Raw genomic sequence first — 20,001 nt, forward strand, 5'->3', positions numbered from 1 at the left:
ACATGTACACTAAGGAGACACTACAGTCACCAGAACAGCTTAATGTCGTAGTTTTGGTGTCTATAGCCTGTCCTTGCACGGTATAAACGGTATAAACACTGTTTGTTTCAGAGGGAAGGCAGTGTTTACATTGCTGGCTTGTATCACCTCTAGTGGTAGTCATTCAGACGGCTCCTAGAGGTGCTTCCAAGTTCAGCACTGCCCTCTGTGCAGCAATGGTGTTCAGCGTCTCCACGCTCTGCATGGAGGTGAATGTTCCCCATAGAGATGCACAGATTTAATGCATCCCTATGAGGAGATGCTGATTGGCGCAGCTCTGCATTTTGCCGCGAATGGGCAATAGCCTCCCAATTCTATGCTATGGGAAAGCACTGGATTAGCGGACATCACAAAGACTGATGATCTTCTGATGATCAAAAGGTCCAAGTCATTTGATTCCCGTTTGCGAAATTCACTTTGAATTCCTCACATTTGTGTTTTTGGATTTTTTCAGTCACACCAACTAAACTGTATGTTTTAAGGCTCAGTGTAAGTGTATGTGTAAGGCCCAGTGTAAGTGTAAGGCGCAATGTAAGTGTATGTGTAAGGCGCAGTGTATGTGTAAGGCCCAGTGTAAGTGTATGTGTAAGGCGCAGTGTAAGTGTATGTGTAAGGCGCAGTGTAAGTGTATGTGTAAGGCGCAGTGTATGTGTAAGGCCCAGTGTAAGTGTAATGCGCAGTGTATGTGTAAGGCCCAGTGTAAGTGTAAGGTGCAGTGTAATGCCCAGTGTAAGTGTATGTGTAAGGCCCAGTGTAAGTGTAAGGCGCAGTGTAAGTGTTTGTGTAAGGCCCAGTGTAAGTGTAATGCGCAGTGTATGTGTAAGGCCCAGTGTAAGTGTAAGGTGCAGTGTAATGCCCAGTGCAAGTGTATGTGTAAGGCCCAGTGTAAGTGTAAGGCGCAGTGTAAGTGTATGTGTAAGGCGCAGTGTATGTGTAAGGCCCAGTGTAAGTGTAAGGTGCAGTGTAATGCCCAGTGTAAGTGTATGTGTAAGGCCCAGTGTAAGTGTAAGGCACAGTGTAAGTGTATGTATAAGGCACAGTGTAAGTGTATGTGTAAGGCGCAGTGTAACCTTGCCACAGGCTCCTGGAGGACCTTGCTTGCCAGGCTCCTGCCTCAGGACTATGGGCCATGCGAAAATGCTTATAAACGGCTTGGTTCATGTATTTCCCCTATGCTGTTCGGAAACCGAACAACCGTATGAACCAGGAACCACCCGTGTGCTTGTTACGCCCAATGGACACTTTGTAGCGATTGCAATTGTGGATTATGTTCGGTATTTTATTTGTTTTTATGTTACCTAAGTTGACCGACTGCTAGCACTGATTCATGGAACTATTTTGGGCTTAAGCCACATGTGTGGTCGGTCAAAAATAGGACTTCCATGGAAACCTCAAACCGCTGAACCGGCCTGGATGATTTTTGGATATGTTGGTCACCCAGATTGGGGCTATCAGGGGATGTGACTTTTGTGGGGTTTTCATGTGTTTTGGTGTTACTTTTGGTGTGTTTGTAAAATGTGTTTTCTGTGCCTGGAGATAATTGAGTTTATACAGTGCCTGACTCAATTATCTCTCAGGTACAGGGGAGGGATTACCCTGTTGTTTTGTGTAGGAATCCCCTTGCATGGGCTTTGTCATAAAAGGGTGTGAGTGGCCCTGCATTAAACAGTCTTACTTCCCAGCATTAAACCTCGGCTCATGGGTGGGGGGAACAGCTATACTTGCTCTTTAACTGGCTATACTGCGATACTCTCTTGGAGGAGAGGTCTTCCCACTGGGAGCTGGATCCAGGTGTTGGTCCAGGGTGGGAAGGGACGGCGGGATATAGAGGGGTGTTATAGGGTCTGTGGGAGCAGTATGGCTGGTTATAAGAGGTGTGTGAGATTTATATAGGGGGGTCTTATATGGTATGTGGGAGCAGTATGGCCGGTTATAAGAGGTGCGTGAGATTTATAGTGGGGTGTTATAGGGTTTGTGGGAGCAGTATGGCAGGTTATAATAGGAATGTGAGATTTATATAGTTGGGTTGGAAGGTGGATGTTTGAGGGTTGAGTAAAGGGGCACTCCTGCAGGATTCACACACACAGGGCTGGTTTGGGTAACATGCAGGGGTGAAACATGTAGGGGTATATGGGGTAACATGCAGTGGTGGGGTAACATGCAGTGGTGGGAGAGTAACATGCAGTGGTGGGGGTAACATGCAGACAGTGGTGGGGGTAACATGCAGTGATTGGGGGTAACATGTAGTGGTGGGGGGTAACATGCAGACAGTAGTGGGGGGGTAACATGCAGTGGTGGGGGGTAACATCCAGAAAATAGTGGGGGGTCGGTAACATGCAGACAGTAGTGGGGGGCTAACATGCAGACAGTAGTGGGAGGGTAACATGCAGTGGTGGGGGGTAACATGCAGACAGTAGTGGGGGTCGGTAACATGCAGACAGTAGTGGGGGTGGGTAACATGCAGACAGTAGTGGGGGGTGGGTAACATGCAGACAGTAGTGGAGGGGTAACATGCAGTGGTGGGGGTAACATGCAGACAGTAGTGGGGGGTGGGTAACATGCAGACAGTAGTGGGGGGTGGGTAACATGCAGACAGTAGTGGGGATGGGTAACATGCAGACAGTAGTGGGGGTGGGTAACATGCAGACAGTAGTGGGGGGTGGGTAACATGCATGCAGTGGTGGGGGGTAACATGCAGACAGTAGTGGTGGGGGGGGTAACATGCAGACAGTAGTGGGGGTGGGTAACATGCAGACAGTAGTGGGGATGGGTAACATGCAGACAGTAGTGGGGGGTGGGTAACATGCAGACAGTGGTGGGGGTGGGTAACATGCAGACAGTGGTGGTGGAGGTAGGGGGTAACACGCATGATTCACACCTCCTTGCATTCTCTTACTGAGCACATGGTCTCCGCCTTCTATGACCCACAATGCAGTGCGAGCTATAATAGGAGGGGGTCACATGCGGTGAGGCCATTTACCGCCTGGGAGGGCAGGAGCTAAGCTGTGACAGCTCTGTCTGCTGGAGGTCTCTCTCTGCCTTGTAGGTCTCAGGCCTGTGAATGTTTGTCTCTCTTTGGATGTGTTTCTGGAGGTATCTCTTGGGTGTGTCTCTCCCTCCCATAGATCAGTCCTTTACTCTCTCCTGACTTTTCTTTCACATTCCTGCATGTCTAACTCTCTCCCTTCCTGGGGGCCACTCTCCTGCAGGTATCTTTCTCTCAACTGGTTATGTCTCTGTCTCTTGGAGGTGGTCTCTCTCTGCCTTGTTTCTCTCTTTCCCTGTCCAGTTTGCCTCATCTTCTACCCTCAGCCAGTGTATTGCAGTTAAAGGGTTAACATGTAGTAGGGTAAGGGGGGCACAATGTGTCCTCACTTCCTGTGTGCCAAATTAGAGGGTCACAATGTGTCCTCACTCCCTGTGTGCTGGATTAGGGGGGCACAATGTGTCCTCACTCCCTATGTGCTGGATTAGGGGGGCACAATGGGTCCTCACTCCCTGTGTGCTGGATTAGGGGGCACAATGTGTCCTCGCTCCCTGTGTGCTGGATTAGGGGGCACAATGTGTCCTCGCTCCCTGTGTGCTGGATTAGGGGGCACAATGTGTCCTCACTCCCTGTGTGCTGGATTAGGAGGGCACAATGTGTCCTCACTTCCTGTGTGCCAAATTAGAGGGTCACAATGTGTCCTCACTCCCTGTGTGCTGGATTAGGGGGCACAATGTGTCCTCGCTCCCTGTGTGCTGGATTAGGGGGCACAATGTGTCCTCGCTCCCTGTGTGCTGGATTAGGGGGCACAATGTGTCCTCGCTCCCTGTGTGCTGGATTAGGGGGCACAATGTGTCCTCGCTCCCTGTGTGCTGGATTAGGGGGCACAATGGGTCCTCACTCCCTGTGTGCTGGATTAGGGGGGCACAATGGGTCCTCACTCCCTGTGTGCTGGATTAGGGGGCACAATGTGTCCTCGCTCCCTGTGTGCTGGATTAGGGGGCACAATGTGTCCTCGCTCCCTGTGTGCTGGATTAGGGGGCACAATGTGTCCTCGCTCCCTGTGTGCTGGATTAGGGGGCACAATGTGTCCTCACTCCCTGTGTGCTGGATTAGGGGGCACAATGTGTCCTCGCTCCCTGTGTGCTGGATTAGGAGGCACAATGTGTCCTCACTCCCTGTGTGCTGGATTAGGAGGGCACAATGTGTCCTCACTCCCTGTGTGCTGGATTAGGGGGGCACAATGTGTCCTCACTCCCTGTGTGCTGGATTAGGGGGGCACAATGTGTCCTCGCTCCCTGTGTGCTGGATTAGGAGGGCACAATGTGTCCTCGCTCCCTGTGTGCTGGATTAGGGGGCACAATGTGTCCTCGCTCCCTGTGTGCTGGATTAGGGGGCACAATGTGTCCTCGCTCCCTGTGTGCTGGATTAGGGGGCACAATGTGTCCTCGCTCCCTGTGTGCTGGATTAGGGGGCACAATGTGTCCTCGCTCCCTGTGTGCTGGATTAGGGGGGCACAATGTGTCCTTGCTCCCTGTGTGCTGGATTAGGAGGGCACAATGTGTCCTCACTCCCTGTGTGCTGGATTAGGGGGCACAATGTGTCCTCGCTCCCTGTGTGCTGGATTAGGAGGGCACAATGTGTCCTCGCTCCCTGTGTGCTGGATTAGGGGGCACAATGTGTCCTCACTCCCTGTGTGCTGGATTAGGAGGGCACAATGTGTCCTCGCTCCCTGTGTGCTGGATTAGGGGGCACAATGGGTCCTCACTCCCTGTGTGCTGGATTAGGGGGGCACAATGTGTCCTCGCTCCCTGTGTGCTGGATTAGGGGGCACAATGTGTCCTCACTCCCTGTTTGCTGGATTAGGGGGCACAATGTGTCCTCGCTCCCTGTGTGCTGGATTAGGGGGCACAATGTGTCCTCGCTCCCTGTGTGCTGGATTAGGGGGCACAATGTGTCCTCGCTCCCTGTGTGCTGGATTAGGGGGCACAATGTGTCCTCGCTCCCTGTGTGCTGGATTAGGGGGGCACAATGTGTCCTCGCTCCCTGTGTGCTGGATTAGGGGGCACAATGTGTCCTCACTCCCTGTGTGCTGGATTAGGGGGCACAATGTGTCCTCACTCCCTGTGTGCTGGATTAGGGGGCACAATGTGTCCTCGCTCCCTGTGTGCTGGATTAGGGGGCACAATGTGTCCTCGCTCCCTGTGTGCTGGATTAGGGGGCACAATGTGTCCTCACTCCCTGTGTGCTGGATTAGGGGGCACAATGTGTCCTCGCTCCCTGTGTGCTGGATTAGGGGGCACAATGTGTCCTCGCTCCCTGTGTGCTGGATTAGGGGGGCACAATGTGTCCTCGCTCCCTGTGTGCTGGATTAGGGGGCACAATGTGTCCTCACTCCCTGTGTGCTGGATTAGGGGGCACAATGTGTCCTCGCTCCCTGTGTGCTGGATTAGGGGGCACAATGTGTCCTCACTCCCTGTGTGCTGGATTAGGGGGCACAATGTGTCCTCGCTCCCTGTGTGCTGGATTAGGGGGGCACAATGTGTCCCTGCTCCCTGTGTGCTGGATTAGGGGGCACAATGTGTCCTCGCTCCCTGTGTGCTGGATTAGGGGGGCACAATGTGTCCTCGCTCCCTGTGTGCTGGATTAGGGGGCACAATGTGTCCTCGCTCCCTGTGTGCTGGATTAGGAGGGCACAATGTGTCCTCGCTCCCTGTGTGCTGGATTAGGGGGCACAATGTGTCCTCGCTCCCTGTGTGCTGGATTAGGGGGCACAATGTGTCCTCACTCCCTGTGTGCTGGATTAGGGGGCACAATGTGTCCTCACTCCCTGTGTGCTGGATTAGGGGGCACAATGTGTCCTCGCTCCCTGTGTGCTGGATTAGGGGGCACAATGTGTCCTCACTCCCTGTGTGCTGGATTAGGGGGCACAATGTGTCCTCACTCCCTGTGTGCTGGATTAGGGGGGCACAATGTGTCCTCGCTCCCTGTGTGCTGGATTAGGGGGCACAATGTGTCCTCGCTCCCTGTGTGCTGGATTAGGGGGCACAATGTGTCCTCGCTCCCTGTGTGCTGGATTAGGGGGCACAATGTGTCCTCGCTCCCTGTGTGCTGGATTAGGGGGCACAATGTGTCCTCGCTCCCTGTGTGCTGGATTAGGGGGCACAATGTGTCCTCGCTCCCTGTGTGCTGGATTAGGGGGGCACAATGTGTCCTTGCTCCCTGTGTGCTGGATTAGGAGGGCACAATGTGTCCTCACTCCCTGTGTGCTGGATTAGGGGGCACAATGTGTCCTCGCTCCCTGTGTGCTGGATTAGGAGGGCACAATGTGTCCTCGCTCCCTGTGTGCTGGATTAGGGGGCACAATGTGTCCTCACTCCCTGTGTGCTGGATTAGGAGGGCACAATGTGTCCTCGCTCCCTGTGTGCTGGATTAGGGGGCACAATGGGTCCTCACTCCCTGTGTGCTGGATTAGGGGGGCACAATGTGTCCTCGCTCCCTGTGTGCTGGATTAGGGGGCACAATGTGTCCTCACTCCCTGTTTGCTGGATTAGGGGGCACAATGTGTCCTCGCTCCCTGTGTGCTGGATTAGGGGGCACAATGTGTCCTCGCTCCCTGTGTGCTGGATTAGGGGGCACAATGTGTCCTCGCTCCCTGTGTGCTGGATTAGGGGGCACAATGTGTCCTCGCTCCCTGTGTGCTGGATTAGGGGGGCACAATGTGTCCTCGCTCCCTGTGTGCTGGATTAGGGGGCACAATGTGTCCTCACTCCCTGTGTGCTGGATTAGGGGGCACAATGTGTCCTCACTCCCTGTGTGCTGGATTAGGGGGCACAATGTGTCCTCGCTCCCTGTGTGCTGGATTAGGGGGCACAATGTGTCCTCGCTCCCTGTGTGCTGGATTAGGGGGCACAATGTGTCCTCACTCCCTGTGTGCTGGATTAGGGGGCACAATGTGTCCTCGCTCCCTGTGTGCTGGATTAGGGGGCACAATGTGTCCTCGCTCCCTGTGTGCTGGATTAGGAGGGCACAATGTGTCCTCACTCCCTGTGTGCTGGATTAGGGGGGCACAATGTGTCCTCGCTCCCTGTGTGCTGGATTAGGGGGCACAATGTGTCCTCACTCCCTGTGTGCTGGATTAGGGGGCACAATGTGTCCTCGCTCCCTGTGTGCTGGATTAGGGGGCACAATGTGTCCTCACTCCCTGTGTGCTGGATTAGGGGGCACAATGTGTCCTCGCTCCCTGTGTGCTGGATTAGGGGGGCACAATGTGTCCCTGCTCCCTGTGTGCTGGATTAGGGGGCACAATGTGTCCTCGCTCCCTGTGTGCTGGATTAGGGGGGCACAATGTGTCCTCGCTCCCTGTGTGCTGGATTAGGGGGCACAATGTGTCCTCGCTCCCTGTGTGCTGGATTAGGAGGGCACAATGTGTCCTCGCTCCCTGTGTGCTGGATTAGGGGGCACAATGTGTCCTCACTCCCTGTGTGCTGGATTAGGGGGCACAATGTGTCCTCACTCCCTGTGTGCTGGATTAGGGGGCACAATGTGTCCTCGCTCCCTGTGTGCTGGATTAGGGGGCACAATGTGTCCTCACTCCCTGTGTGCTGGATTAGGGGGCACAATGTGTCCTCACTCCCTGTGTGCTGGATTAGGGGGGCACAATGTGTCCTCGCTCCCTGTGTGCTGGATTAGGGGGCACAATGTGTCCTCGCTCCCTGTGTGCTGGATTAGGGGGCACAATGTGTCCTCGCTCCCTGTGTGCTGGATTAGGGGGCACAATGTGTCCTCGCTCCCTGTGTGCTGGATTAGGGGGCACAATGTGTCCTCCCTCCCTGTGTGCTGGATTAGGGGGCACAATGTGTCCTCACTCCCTATGTGCTGGATTAGGGGGGCACAATGTGTCCTCGCTCCCTGTGTGCTGGATTAGGAGGGCACAATGTGTCCTCGCTCCCTGTGTGCTGGATTAGGAGGGCACAATGTGTCCTCGCTCCCTGTGTGCTGGATTAGGGGGCACAATGTGTCCTCGCTCCCTGTGTGCTGGATTAGGGGGCACAATGTGTCCTCGCTCCCTGTGTGCTGGATTACGAGGGCACAATGTGTCCTGCAATTTTCACTATATATAAAAAATAACCACATCTGGCTTTAATGGAAGTACTAACAGTGCCTCCCATGCCCAAAACCTTGGCAATAGCTGATTCTACCTGGTAAACTGATAAAAGGTGCCACACTGCCATTACCACCCTTATGCCTAGATGTATATAGGCCAGAAGACGGTTGTCACCCCTAATCTAATGTTTTTACATAAAAAAAGAAAGAACATGTAAAAAAAAACAAGTATATTAATAGTTGCCACGTGTAGTCTAACCAGCAAGGACCTTGGCATCTTCATTATTTTGCCGTGACAGTAAGCATCCTCTCATATAAACACATAGTATTCAGGACACAATGTTCTTGGTACTGTTTCAGCGGTATTGACTAGACCCTCCTTGTTATTATATCTGAGCGGTCACTATTAATGCAATGCCGCTGTGCAGTAGCAGTGTTAGTAACACTTTGCCTGATGAGAATGGTCACTAATTGTGCCATGGTGGCTGAACACTCTCCTATAAATGTGAATGTACAGCGAGGTCGGCACTAACAGCGCACTGTACGTTTGGTGGAGGGTGGCAGTATATGTTCTAAAGGGGCTTGGAACCTATTCGCTCTATAACTTTAGAGTTACTCCTGGGTTTGCCACTGTGGACGAACTGGCCCCTGTTTATGTATAATATGCCTAATATATTAAAATACATTATATTACCCACTATCCAGACTATTGGGTTTGGGCATAGGGGATTTTGTGTCCCCTGGTAGGAACAAGGTAGGGCTTAGCTCAGGGGTGAGGGGGAGCTCTCTGCAGTTTCCCGCAGGCCCCATGTAAAAAGATAAAAGTTTAAAAACAGTTTAATTCCTTACGATGTGGAGAGGGGGGGCCCGATGGCACACCTTGTACCATAACCACTTACACTGTAATATTTAATAAATGTGCAGTTCTCATTTTTAAACATGTGGCAGCCTTGTCAAAGTGGCTTTTAAGTGGCGCTGGGATGGAAGAGAAATCGTAATATCCCTAGTAACTATGGCAGAGAAAACAGGCTGAGCAAACATTCTACAGCTCAGGTATTTTTCCAGGTCAAATATTTTGGCCTAAAATTAGCAAATCCCTTGTCAAATATCCTCAGTACCTCATTTTGCTAAGGAAATACAGATAAATCAGTAGGTAAATAAAATGCCTTGGCTGTGCCGTAAAGTATTATTCGACATCCTATATGGACACTTTGCTGCCCAAATTTAAAAAAAAATGTTTTTAAAATAATCACTGTTTAACAGTTATACCCCCAGTGAAAACGTGCATACATTACCTAAAAACAGCTTACAAAAGTTGCAGATATCTTGTCTGCAGCCCTGGCTTTCTGTGGCCGTCCAATCACAGACTCCGCAATGCAGCTCAGTTAGAAGCCTTTGCAAGACAGGTGCTCTGAGCAATTGCTACCTTTTGAGTTTAGGTCCACTGAGCTAACCAAACCAGGAAGTAACATGACCAGTTATGTGATTGACAGCCAGGGTGGTATAACCAGGTGAATTTGTAAAAGTTTCAATTTCCAATGAAAGTGGACATGCTCTTTACCCATAAAGCAGTTAATCAAGCTAAAGTGCTGTAGTTGTTTGGATAGTTAATTTAACCTCTGTCTTTATTGTAACTTTGTTTTAATTGATTATTTTTCTTTGCATGGTTTTGCAGACTCTGTTTAACTGTCACAATGTATCTGAGAGCTCAGCTTCCTTCCAGAAGAACAGTTCTGTCTGTCACCAGGAAGCGCAAATATTCCAGCTACCTCACCGTCCAAAAGCCAACAGAGGAAGAGAATTACCTGAAGAAACTGGAATTTATGGAAGTTCACAAGACAAAGGATGGGACCATGACTGATGTGCCGTTGACATTTTGGGGCGTGCAGGAGAATCTCATGTATCACATCCATCAAGGGGATGGCATAGAGATCTGCTCAGATTTTCTAGCTGGGAATTGTGATAAAGGTGCAAAGTGCCTTCAGCATCATACCATACTGCCTTACGCCTGGCAGCTGCAGGAAAGGAGCACGGGCGCGTGGCACACTGTTGGAGGATGGGGTCAAGAAATCCTAGAGAGGCTGTTTTGTGACCCCAATATAAAAAGGGTTTGCTCAAAGCCTGAGTATGTATGCAAAGGGTGTTGTATTCTCCAGTCAATACTTGTCATTTAAGCTCGGACTTTCGGCTTTCACGACCTATTTCTCATGCCCCGTGTCTTTTCTTATTTGCCCCTTGTGTTCACGACCTGGACTAAGGTCTTGAAAGGGCAGTAAATCTACTTTTTTCTTCTTTTACTGCTTAAATATTAAATTCAGAAATGGGTCATTCCATGTAAAATCAACAAGGTCCTCGACCATACTTTCTTTAATTCATTTATTTTGTTCTAACTTTTGGCATACTGAAATGGTCTATGCAAAATTGCAAGTAGGATGGTTTCAGTATCTCATTACCCGGTGATGGAATGCAGGGGGAGTTAAGTTCCAATGAAAGGGGAAAGTGTTTTATCAAGTGCCGCAAATGTGTAGGTTTTAATTAAAAGTACTTTTAAAAATGTGGTCTCTCCCCCACTTGTCATAAAACCTATATGTCAACAGCACAGTTGTCTGTTTAGAAAGTTGATTGACAGGGAATAGCAGGAGAACCCTCTGCCCTCCATTAAACTTGCTGGGGAAATGCATGAATTTAGTGACTGATGTCACTCCATTCTGATATGGATACATTGGAATTGAACCCAGCACGATGGCTTCATTTCATGTTCAGGGCTAATTGGATTTCAGAGTGGTGCGAGCAAGGTGGAACCCACTAGTGTAACACACATAGACATCCAAGCATGGCGAGAGAAGGCAAATATACAGTTGCAAAATAGTGACTATTGGGTCAGAGGGCTAACAATCTGCCTGTCAGTCAACTGGAGTTAAAAAGGTAGGCAAGGGATTTATGTCAATAAAAATGTGTCAAAGAAAATAATGAGATTGTATATCAACATGCTATGAAGATTATATTAGAGACTAAAATTTGATGACTGTTCCTTTAACAGTGGTATAATGTGTATTGTCCATCCTGAATTTTGTATATCCCTGCTTTAATTCTTAACCCTTCTGTTTTCACTCTTTATTTTCCAAACTAACTCTCAGGGGCCAGCCACCTATGAATATATGTTTTAACACCATGGATGTGAAATCAAAGGGGCCGTATTATTGCATTCGACGTCTCTCCACCTCTTTGTGTCCTACCATGCCTTTTAACACCCGTGTCAAGTATTACTATGGAAATCATTGCCGCTGGACGGAATATAGTCAGGTGAGGATCTTTATATGCCCTGCAAAAAAAAGTTTTGATTTGTGGGACCTTTGAGTTAAGATAATTAATAGAAAAGTCCACGATAGCGTCCTGGGAGAAGAATTGTTGTAGCAAGAAACCGTCACTCTTGAATTGACAAAATAGTTTATAAAGGGTTACCCCAAACACTATGAACACTTCGATGATCTGAAGTGGTCGTGGTGTTTTAAGTCTATACATGCTGCATTTTGCTATAAACCGCTGCACATACAGAGTTTAACCCCTTTGCTGCCAGAGGATTAACTTCACTTCAGGCAGTGTCACTAGCCAGCCAGTAAAAGTGAGTTCCAGGCTGGGTCATGTCGATTCTATGTATATTTCTGTGCACAGTGTGTCATATACTGGCTAAGAATGGTCAGCTGACACTCCAATGACTGGTATAAATGGACAAATGGAACTGCACTCAATTCACTTACGACAGGGGGCTTAGCTGAACCAAGGGCCAGCACAAGCCCAGAAGATAATAAATTAGTTCCACATGTTCTTAAAACATCAGAGTACCTGGACCCTTTTTCTAATACTGGCATTTACTCCAATGAATGGTGACTGAATCGGTTTTCTGCAGAATATTTGAGTGTGTCACCAGAGCTGAAAGAATCAACCGGTCGATACCCAGTAAACAGGGCAAACCGGTATTTATAAAATTGTATTTATTTATTTATTTATAAAATATTTTACCAGGAAAGATACATTGAGATTTCTCTCGTTTTCAAGTATGTCCTGGGTCCACAAATCATTGCATTGTTACAGTTAGTGTACAATAAAATACAAAAACAATATTAATATACAATATATACAAAATTTAACAAAGAACAGGTAGGAAATATATAATCAACCATGACAGGTGCATTCTGTTTTGAGGGATGTAGAGAGGGATCTATTAAAGGACTTTAGGCTTAGTGAAGATTTTAAAGTGTGCGGGAGGTCGTTCCATAATTGCGGCGCTCTGTAGGAGAAGGAGGATCGGGCTGTTTCTTTTTGTATTGAGGTAGACTAAGTAAAGCGTTGGTACTGGATCAGAGGTTATAGGAAGTGGGAACAGTTGGGGAAAGCATTCTGCTCAGGTAGGGTGGGAGTTTCCCAGAAAAGCTCTTAAACACAAGGCTAGAAAGATGAAGGGTGTGTCTGGATTCCAGCGACAGCCAGTTTAGTTCTTTTAGCATGTCACAATGGTGGGTCCTGTAATTACATTGTGGCACAAATCAGCAGAAGGAGTTATACAATGTATTGAGTTTATTAATGTGGGATTGCGATGCAGATGCATATACTACATCCCCATAATCAATGATTGGTATCAGCATTTGCTGTACAATATTTTCCTTTACTGTAGGGCTTAGGAAGGATTTGTTTCTGTACAGGGCACCTAGTTTTGGATGAAGTTTAGATGCAAGCTTTTCTACGTGGAGGCCAAAAGATAGATAGGGGTCTAACATCATACCCACTGTATTTTTACTGTATTTTTTACTTTCAAGGAAGTGTAGAGAGCAGGTTCATTCATTCTTATTGATGAGTGGATGTGCTCTTGGGGGATAAAATACTCATCCTTTGAGTGCTTACTGATTGGAAGTTAAGGAGTGTCTTACTCTGTAGCTGCAGGGAGATACACTAAACAGTGCAGCTGCAGGGAACGTTTATGGTAAGTATATTTCTATGTAATGCATTAATACATATAGGGTCCTTCGCCCCCCATCGCTTTCCTTTATGTTTATCAAATCTAGTGAACAGGATGTTTTCTTGATATGCAAAGATTAAACCCCCATATGTTTCCATCTCTAGGAGATTTCCAAATGTATAGAGGAAGGTTTGTCTAAGGGACACAAACAAGTCCTGTGCAGTAGCCCAGTGTTCAGGTACCTTCTGGATCTCCAAGAGTTCTCTGAGACAAATATTGATACTGGAACTAAAAGAACCATACGAATCCGGCCTGTGTTCAGATCCCCATGCATGATGTCTGAGCTTTGGTAAGCTGGATAGGCCGTTAATGTGTTCTCAATTACTCACTTCTTGTCTATAACACCCTGAAAAGGGAGGAACAAATGCATATCTCCTGTTTCTGTCACCCTGCAAGGGCAGGGATTAATTAATAGCGAATTACATCTGTCTGGACTGAATCACTCTGTCTGTGTCACCCTGCGGGGGGAGGGACAGACTCATAGCTCCTTCTGTCTGTGTCACCGTGTCACCCTGCAGGGGGAGGGACAGACTCATAGCTCCTTCTGTCTGTGTCACTGTGTCACCCTGCAGGGGGAGGGACAGACTCATAGCTCCTTCTGTCTGTGTCACTGTGTCACCCTGCAGGGGAAGGGACAGACTCATAACTCCTTCTGTCTGTGTCATCCTGCAGGGGGAGGGACGGACTCATAGCTCCTTCTGTCTGTGTCATCCTGCAGGGGGAGGGACGGACTCATAGCTCCTTCTGTCTGTGTCATCCTGCAGGGGGAGGGACAGACTCGTAGCTCCTTCTGTCTGTGTCATCCTGCATGGGGAGGGACACTCTCATAGCTCCTTCTGTCTGTGTCACTGTGTCACCCTGCAGGGGGAGGGGCAGACTCAAAGCTCCTTCTGTCTGTGTCACTGTGTCACCCTGCAGTGGGAGGGACAGACTCATAGCTCCTTTTGTCTGTGTCACTGTGTCACCCTGCAGGGGGAGGGACAGACTCATAGCTCCTTCTGTCTGCGTCATCCTGCAGGGGGAGAGACAGACTCGTAGCTCCTTCTGTCTGTGTCATCCTGCAGGGGGAGGGACGGACTCATAGCTCCTTCTGTCTGTGTCACCCTGCAGGGGGAGGGACAGACTCATAGCTCCTTCTGTCTGTGTCACCCTGCAGCGGGAGGGACACTCTCATAGCTCCTTCTGTCTGTGTCACTGTGTCACCCTGCAGGGGGAGGGGCAGACTCAAAGCTCCTTCTGTCTGTGTCACTGTGTCACCCTGCAGTGGGAGGGACAGACTCATAGCTCCTTTTGTCTGTGTCACCATGTCACCCTGCAGGGAGAGGGACAGACTCATAGCTCCTTCTGTCTGTGTCACTGTGTCACCCTGCAGGGGGAGGGACAGACCCGTAGCTCCTTATGTCTGTGTCATCCTGCAGGGGGAGGGACGGACTCATAGCTCCTTCTGTCTGTGTCACCCTGCAGGGGGAGGGACAGACTCGTAGCTCCTTCTGTCTGTGTCATCCTGCAGGGGGAGGGACGGACTCATAGCTCCTTCTGTCTGTGTCACCCTGCAGCGGGAGGGACAGTCTAATAGCTCCTTCTGTCTGTGTCACCCTGCAGGGGGAGGGACAGACTCATAGCTCCTTCTGTCTGTGTCACCCTGCAGGGGGAGGGACATACGCATAGCTCCTTCTGTCTGTGTCACTGTGTCACCCTGCAGGGGGAGCGACAGACTCGTAGCTCCTTCTGTCTGTGTCATCCTGCAGGGGGAGGGACGGACTCATAGCTCCTTCTGTCTGTGTCACTGTGTCACCCTGCAGGGGGAGGGGCAGACTCATAGCTCCTTCTGTCTGTGTCACTGTGTCACCCTGCAGGGGGAGGGACAGACTCATAGCTCCTTTTGTCTGTGTCACCGTGTCACCCTGCAGGGGGAGGAACAGACGCATAGCTCCTTCTGTCTGTGTCACTGTGTCACCCTGCAGGGGGAGGGACAGACTTGTAGCTCCTTCTGTCTGTGTCATCCTGCAGGGGGAGGGAGGGACGGACTCATAGCTCCTTCTGTCTGTGTCACCCTGCAGGGGGAGGGACAGACTCGTAGCTCCTTCTGTCTGTGTCACTGTGTCACCCTGCAGGGGGAGGGACAGACTCATAGCTCCTTCTGTCTGTGTCACCCTGCAGGGGGAGGGACGGACTCATAGCTCCTTCTGTCTGTGTCACCCTGCAGGGGGAGGGACAGTCTCATAGCTCCTTCTGTCTGTGTCACTGTGTCACCCTGCAGGGGGAGGGACATACGCATAGCTCCTTCTGTCTGTGTCACTGTGTCATCCTGCAGGGGGAGGGACGGACTCATAGCTCCTTCTGTCTGTGTCACTGTGTCACCCTGCAGGGGGAGGGGCAGACTCATAGCTCCTTCTGTCTGTGTCACTGTGTCACCCTGCAGGGGGAGGAACAGACGCATAGCTCCTTCTGTCTGTGTCACTGTGTCATCCTGCAGGGGGAGGGACAGACTTGTAGCTCCTTCTGTCTGTGTCATCCTGCAGGGGGAGGGACAGACTTGTAGCTCCTTCTGTCTGTGTCATCCTGCAGGGGGAGGGACGGACTCATAGCTCCTTCTGTCTGTGTCACTGTGTCACCCTGCAGGGGGAGGAACTGCTCCTTCTGTCTGTGTCACTGTGTCACCCTGCAGGGGGAGGGACAGACTCGTAGCTCCTTCTGTCTGTGTCATCCTGCAGGGGGAGGGATGGACTCATAGCTCCTTCTGTCTGTGTCATCCTGTAGGGGGAGGGATGGACTCATAGCTCCTTCTGTCTGTGTCACCGTGTCACCCTGCAGGGGGAGGGGCAGACTCATAGCTCCTTCTGTCTGTGTCACTGTGTCACCCTGCAGGGGGAGGGACAGACCCGTAGCTCCTTATGTCTGTGTCATCCTGCAGGGGGAGGGACGGACTCAGAGCTCCTTCTGTCTGTGTCACCCTGCAGGGGGAGGGACAGACTCGTAGCTCCTTCTGTCTGTGTCATCCTGCAGGGGGAGGGACGGACTCATAGCTCCTTCTGTCTGTGTCACTGTGTCACCCTGCAGGGGGAGTGGCAGACTCATAGCTCCTTCTGTCTGTGTCATCCTGCAGGGGGAGGGACGGACTCATAGCTCCTTCTGTCTGTGTCACTGTGTCACCCTGCAAGGGGAGGGACAGACTCATAGCTCCTTTTGTCTGTGTCACCGTGTCACCCTGCAGGGGGAGGGACAGACTCATAGCTCCTTCTGTCTGTGTCACCGTGTCACCCTGCAGGGGGAGGGACAGACTCATAGCTCCTTCTGTCTGTGTCACCCGGCAGGGGGAGGGACAGACTCATAGCTCCTTCTGTCTGTGTCACTGTGTCACCCTGCAGGCGGAGGGACAGACTCATAGCTCCTTCTGTCTGTGTCACTGTGTCACCCTGCAGGGGGAGGGACAGACTCATAGCTCCTTCTGTCTGTGTCACTGTGTTACCCTGCAGGGGGAGGGACAGACTCATAGCTCCTTCTGTCTGTGTCACCCTGCAGGGGGAGGGACAGACTCATAGCTCCTTCTGTCTGTGTCACTGTGTCACCCTGCAGGGGGAGGGGCAGACTCATAGCTCCTTCTGTCTGTGTCACTGTGTCACCCTGCAGGGGGAGGGACAGACTCATAGCTCCTTTTGTCTGTGTCACCGTGTCACCCTGCAGGGGGAGGAACAGACGCATAGCTCCTTCTGTCTGTGCCACTTTGTCACCCTGCAGGGGGAGGGACAGACTTGTAGCTCCTTCTGTCTGTGTCATCCTGCAGGGGGAGGGATGGACTCATAGCTCCTTCTGTCTGTGTCACCGTGTCACCCTGCAGGGGGAGGGGCAGACTCATAGCTCCTTCTGTCTGTGTCACTGTGTCACCCTGCAGGGGGAGGGACAGACCCGTAGCTCCTTATGTCTGTGTCATCCTGCAGGGGGAGGGACGGACTCATAGCTCCTTCTGTCTGTGTCACCCTGCAGGGGGAGGGACAGACTCGTAGCTCCTTCTGTCTGTGTCATCCTGCAGGGGGAGGGACGGACTCCTAGCTCCTTCTGTCTGTGTCACCCTGCAGCGGGAGGGACAGTCTAATAGCTCCTTCTGTCTGTGTCACCCTGCAGGGGGAGGGACAGACTCATAGCTCCTTCTGTCTGTGTCACCCTGCAGGGGGAGGGACATACGCATAGCTCCTTCTGTCTGTGTCACTGTGTCACCCTGCAGGGGGAGCGACAGACTCGTAGCTCCTTCTGTCTGTGTCACCCTGCAGGGGGAGGGGCAGACTCATAGCTCCTTCTGTCTGTGTCACTGTGTCACCCTGCAGGGGGAGGGACAGACTCATAGCTCCTTCTGTCTGTGTCACTGTGTCACCCTGCAGGGGGAGGCACAGACTCATAGCTCCTTCTGTCTGTGTCACTGTGTCACCCTGCAGGGGGAGGGACAGACTCATAGCTCCTTCTGTCTGTGTCACTGTGTCACCCTGCAGGGGGAGGGACAGACTCATAGTGTGTCACCGTGTCGAAGTAGGCTCATTGTGTGTGTGTAATGTATCATATTTCTGTTTTGTCTTTTTTTCCCCCAGGATGATGCCCAGTGTGTGCCCGGTTAGTAGCTCATGCTCTTTGGATCATGTAGAATCATGCAGGAATCCTCGGATTTGGTTTGTTAATGATCCTTTCTATGAGAAGGTTTCCCTGTCATTTAAGGACATGGAATTTGTACGTGTCTACAACTATTTCCACAAGACCATGTCAGAGTCTCAGTACATGATCCTAGACATCTGTAGAATCCAGAATTATTTTCAGATGGAGAAATATGCAAGGTTAGAAAAGTAATGCCATTATTTTTATGGGGTAATTTTTCAGATGGGAGTGATTCTGTCACTTTAGAAAGTTTACTTTCAGCCAATGAGTGCCATCCAAAGATATTAATGTATGCAATACTGAGGGCACATGGGGAACCTCCATCTTTATCAAGTTGCTCTAAAATGGTTTTACCCAGAAGCAGAGGATCATCCATGGGGCATGCTGGCACAATAACTGCTACAGGGGGCCGTAGTATTTATTTGCTTTACAGTGCCCGTTTAAGGACAAACCTCAGTTAAGGTTTTTAATTAGTTTACCCAATTTTAGACATCCCTAAATCCAGGACAAATTAATTACTGCTTTATGTCATGACGTGTTTTTTATTTATTTTTTGCAGGAAGAAGGATTATATGTCTCGAATCCTGTCCGAAACAGAAAAGAACAATTTGGAGCGCTATCTTTTCTACAGTGCGCACTACGCTTTGGTGGAGAATATTTGTAGACAGAACTTTGATCCGCGTGTGATGGGTAAACACCCACTTCGGTATGGGGAAGGATGCTACTTCTTTAAGAGCTCTAGATATGCCCATAACTTTATCCATGCTTCACCCTGTGGTCATTATTTTATGTTTCTAGCCAAGGTCTTGGTAGGATGTCCAACTGTGGGTTATCCCTCTCTGCGTCGTCCCCCACCACTAAATCCTGAAGACACAGCCAGCCTTCTCTATGATTCCTGTGTCTCGAGGTTAAAAGATCCTGGCATCTTTGTACTTTTTGATGATGACCAGTTTTACCCATACTTCCTCATAAGGTACTGTAAGATAAGAAAGGCAAACATTTGGACGGAGACCTTGTATAAACAAGCTAGTTCATAGAAAAAATGCTTAACCCAGACTGAAAAAGAAATGCACTTTAAATACTGTGGTTTTAACGTTGATACTTGAGCCTCATTCTACTTTCAGTTTCAAATTGAGATTGTATAACCTTGCATCGGTGTAAAACTATCTAATTGTAGTCTATTACAGTGTTGTTATTGTACAGCTGTGTTAATGTTCAGTTGGTCATTTTTTAGGAACTTTTATTTAATATTGATGAAAAGGAGATTCATGTGAACTCAAAGTTAACCTTTGTATACCTTTATAAAATTCACATTAAACAGTTCACAAACTATATTTAATTGAAGCAAGTATTGAAGCCATTACAATAAAATGAAACGACTTGTAAAATTAGGTGTTGTCATGTAATACGTTGTAACGCATGTTATATTTAATACACACACACAATAAATTTGTTAGATATACATTTTTCAAATTCTGTATTTGCTCAGCAAAGGGAATTAGGTTTTTGAACTTGTTAAATGACACCTTCATGTCACAACTTGTACAAGCAGCAACTAGAATGGACGCTTGTCTGGACCTGGTTCTAACAAACAACGTTGATCTTTTTGACCAACATTCAAGTAGGTGAGCACTTGGGAAATAGTGATCCTTTTAAATAAACTCAAAAAAAACAAAAGCACATGGGGTATACTAAAACATAATTTTTAAAAGGCCTATTTCTGTAAGTTAAGGGCAGCTTTACAATATATTGACTGTCATAAACTCTTTAGTGAAAAGAACACTGAGGATAAATGGATTATCTTCCAACAAATATTAGAAAGGTACATTTCTCAGTATGTATCATTGGGCAATAAATATAAAAGAAACAAATTGAAACCAGTGTGGCTTAGTAGAGTAGTAAAACAAGATATTAAAAATAAAGTGTTAGTTAATGAAGAACAGAAAAGGGCAGACATTTTAAATAATATATATGGAGGAGAAATTGTTAAGGAAGAACCCATGGTAATAGATGTGCAAATGATTGCTGCTAAAAACTTGCAGAAAAAATTGTACTTGGTTAACTCAAGACAAGGTGCTGCAGCAACTAAAGAAAATATAAACCAAGCTCCTGGGCCTGACAATATTCATCCATGAGTACTTAAGGAACTAAGTGTAGAAATAAGTGAACCTCTGCTTTTAATCTTTCAAGATTCTTTTCTTTCAGGAAGTGTTCC

At 49.1% G+C, this 20,001-nt stretch overlaps 1 protein-coding gene across 1 annotated transcript; it reads left to right on the forward strand.

Annotated features, from left to right (window-relative positions):
- Positions 1-9,812: 9,812 nt before the first annotated feature.
- LOC134601525 (protein mono-ADP-ribosyltransferase TIPARP-like) lies at positions 9,813-19,250 on the forward strand. Its single transcript, XM_063446035.1, has 5 exons — positions 9,813-10,256; positions 11,269-11,434; positions 13,250-13,434; positions 17,726-17,965; positions 18,346-19,250. Exons 1-5 carry the CDS (start codon positions 9,826-9,828, stop codon positions 18,821-18,823), a joined length of 1,500 nt encoding a protein of 499 aa, XP_063302105.1. The 5' UTR covers positions 9,813-9,825; the 3' UTR covers positions 18,824-19,250.
- Positions 19,251-20,001: the final 751 nt, after the last annotated feature.

Source organism: Pelobates fuscus, chromosome 3 (genome assembly GCF_036172605.1).
Source record: "Pelobates fuscus isolate aPelFus1 chromosome 3, aPelFus1.pri, whole genome shotgun sequence".
Taxonomy (NCBI): domain Eukaryota; kingdom Metazoa; phylum Chordata; class Amphibia; order Anura; family Pelobatidae; genus Pelobates; species Pelobates fuscus.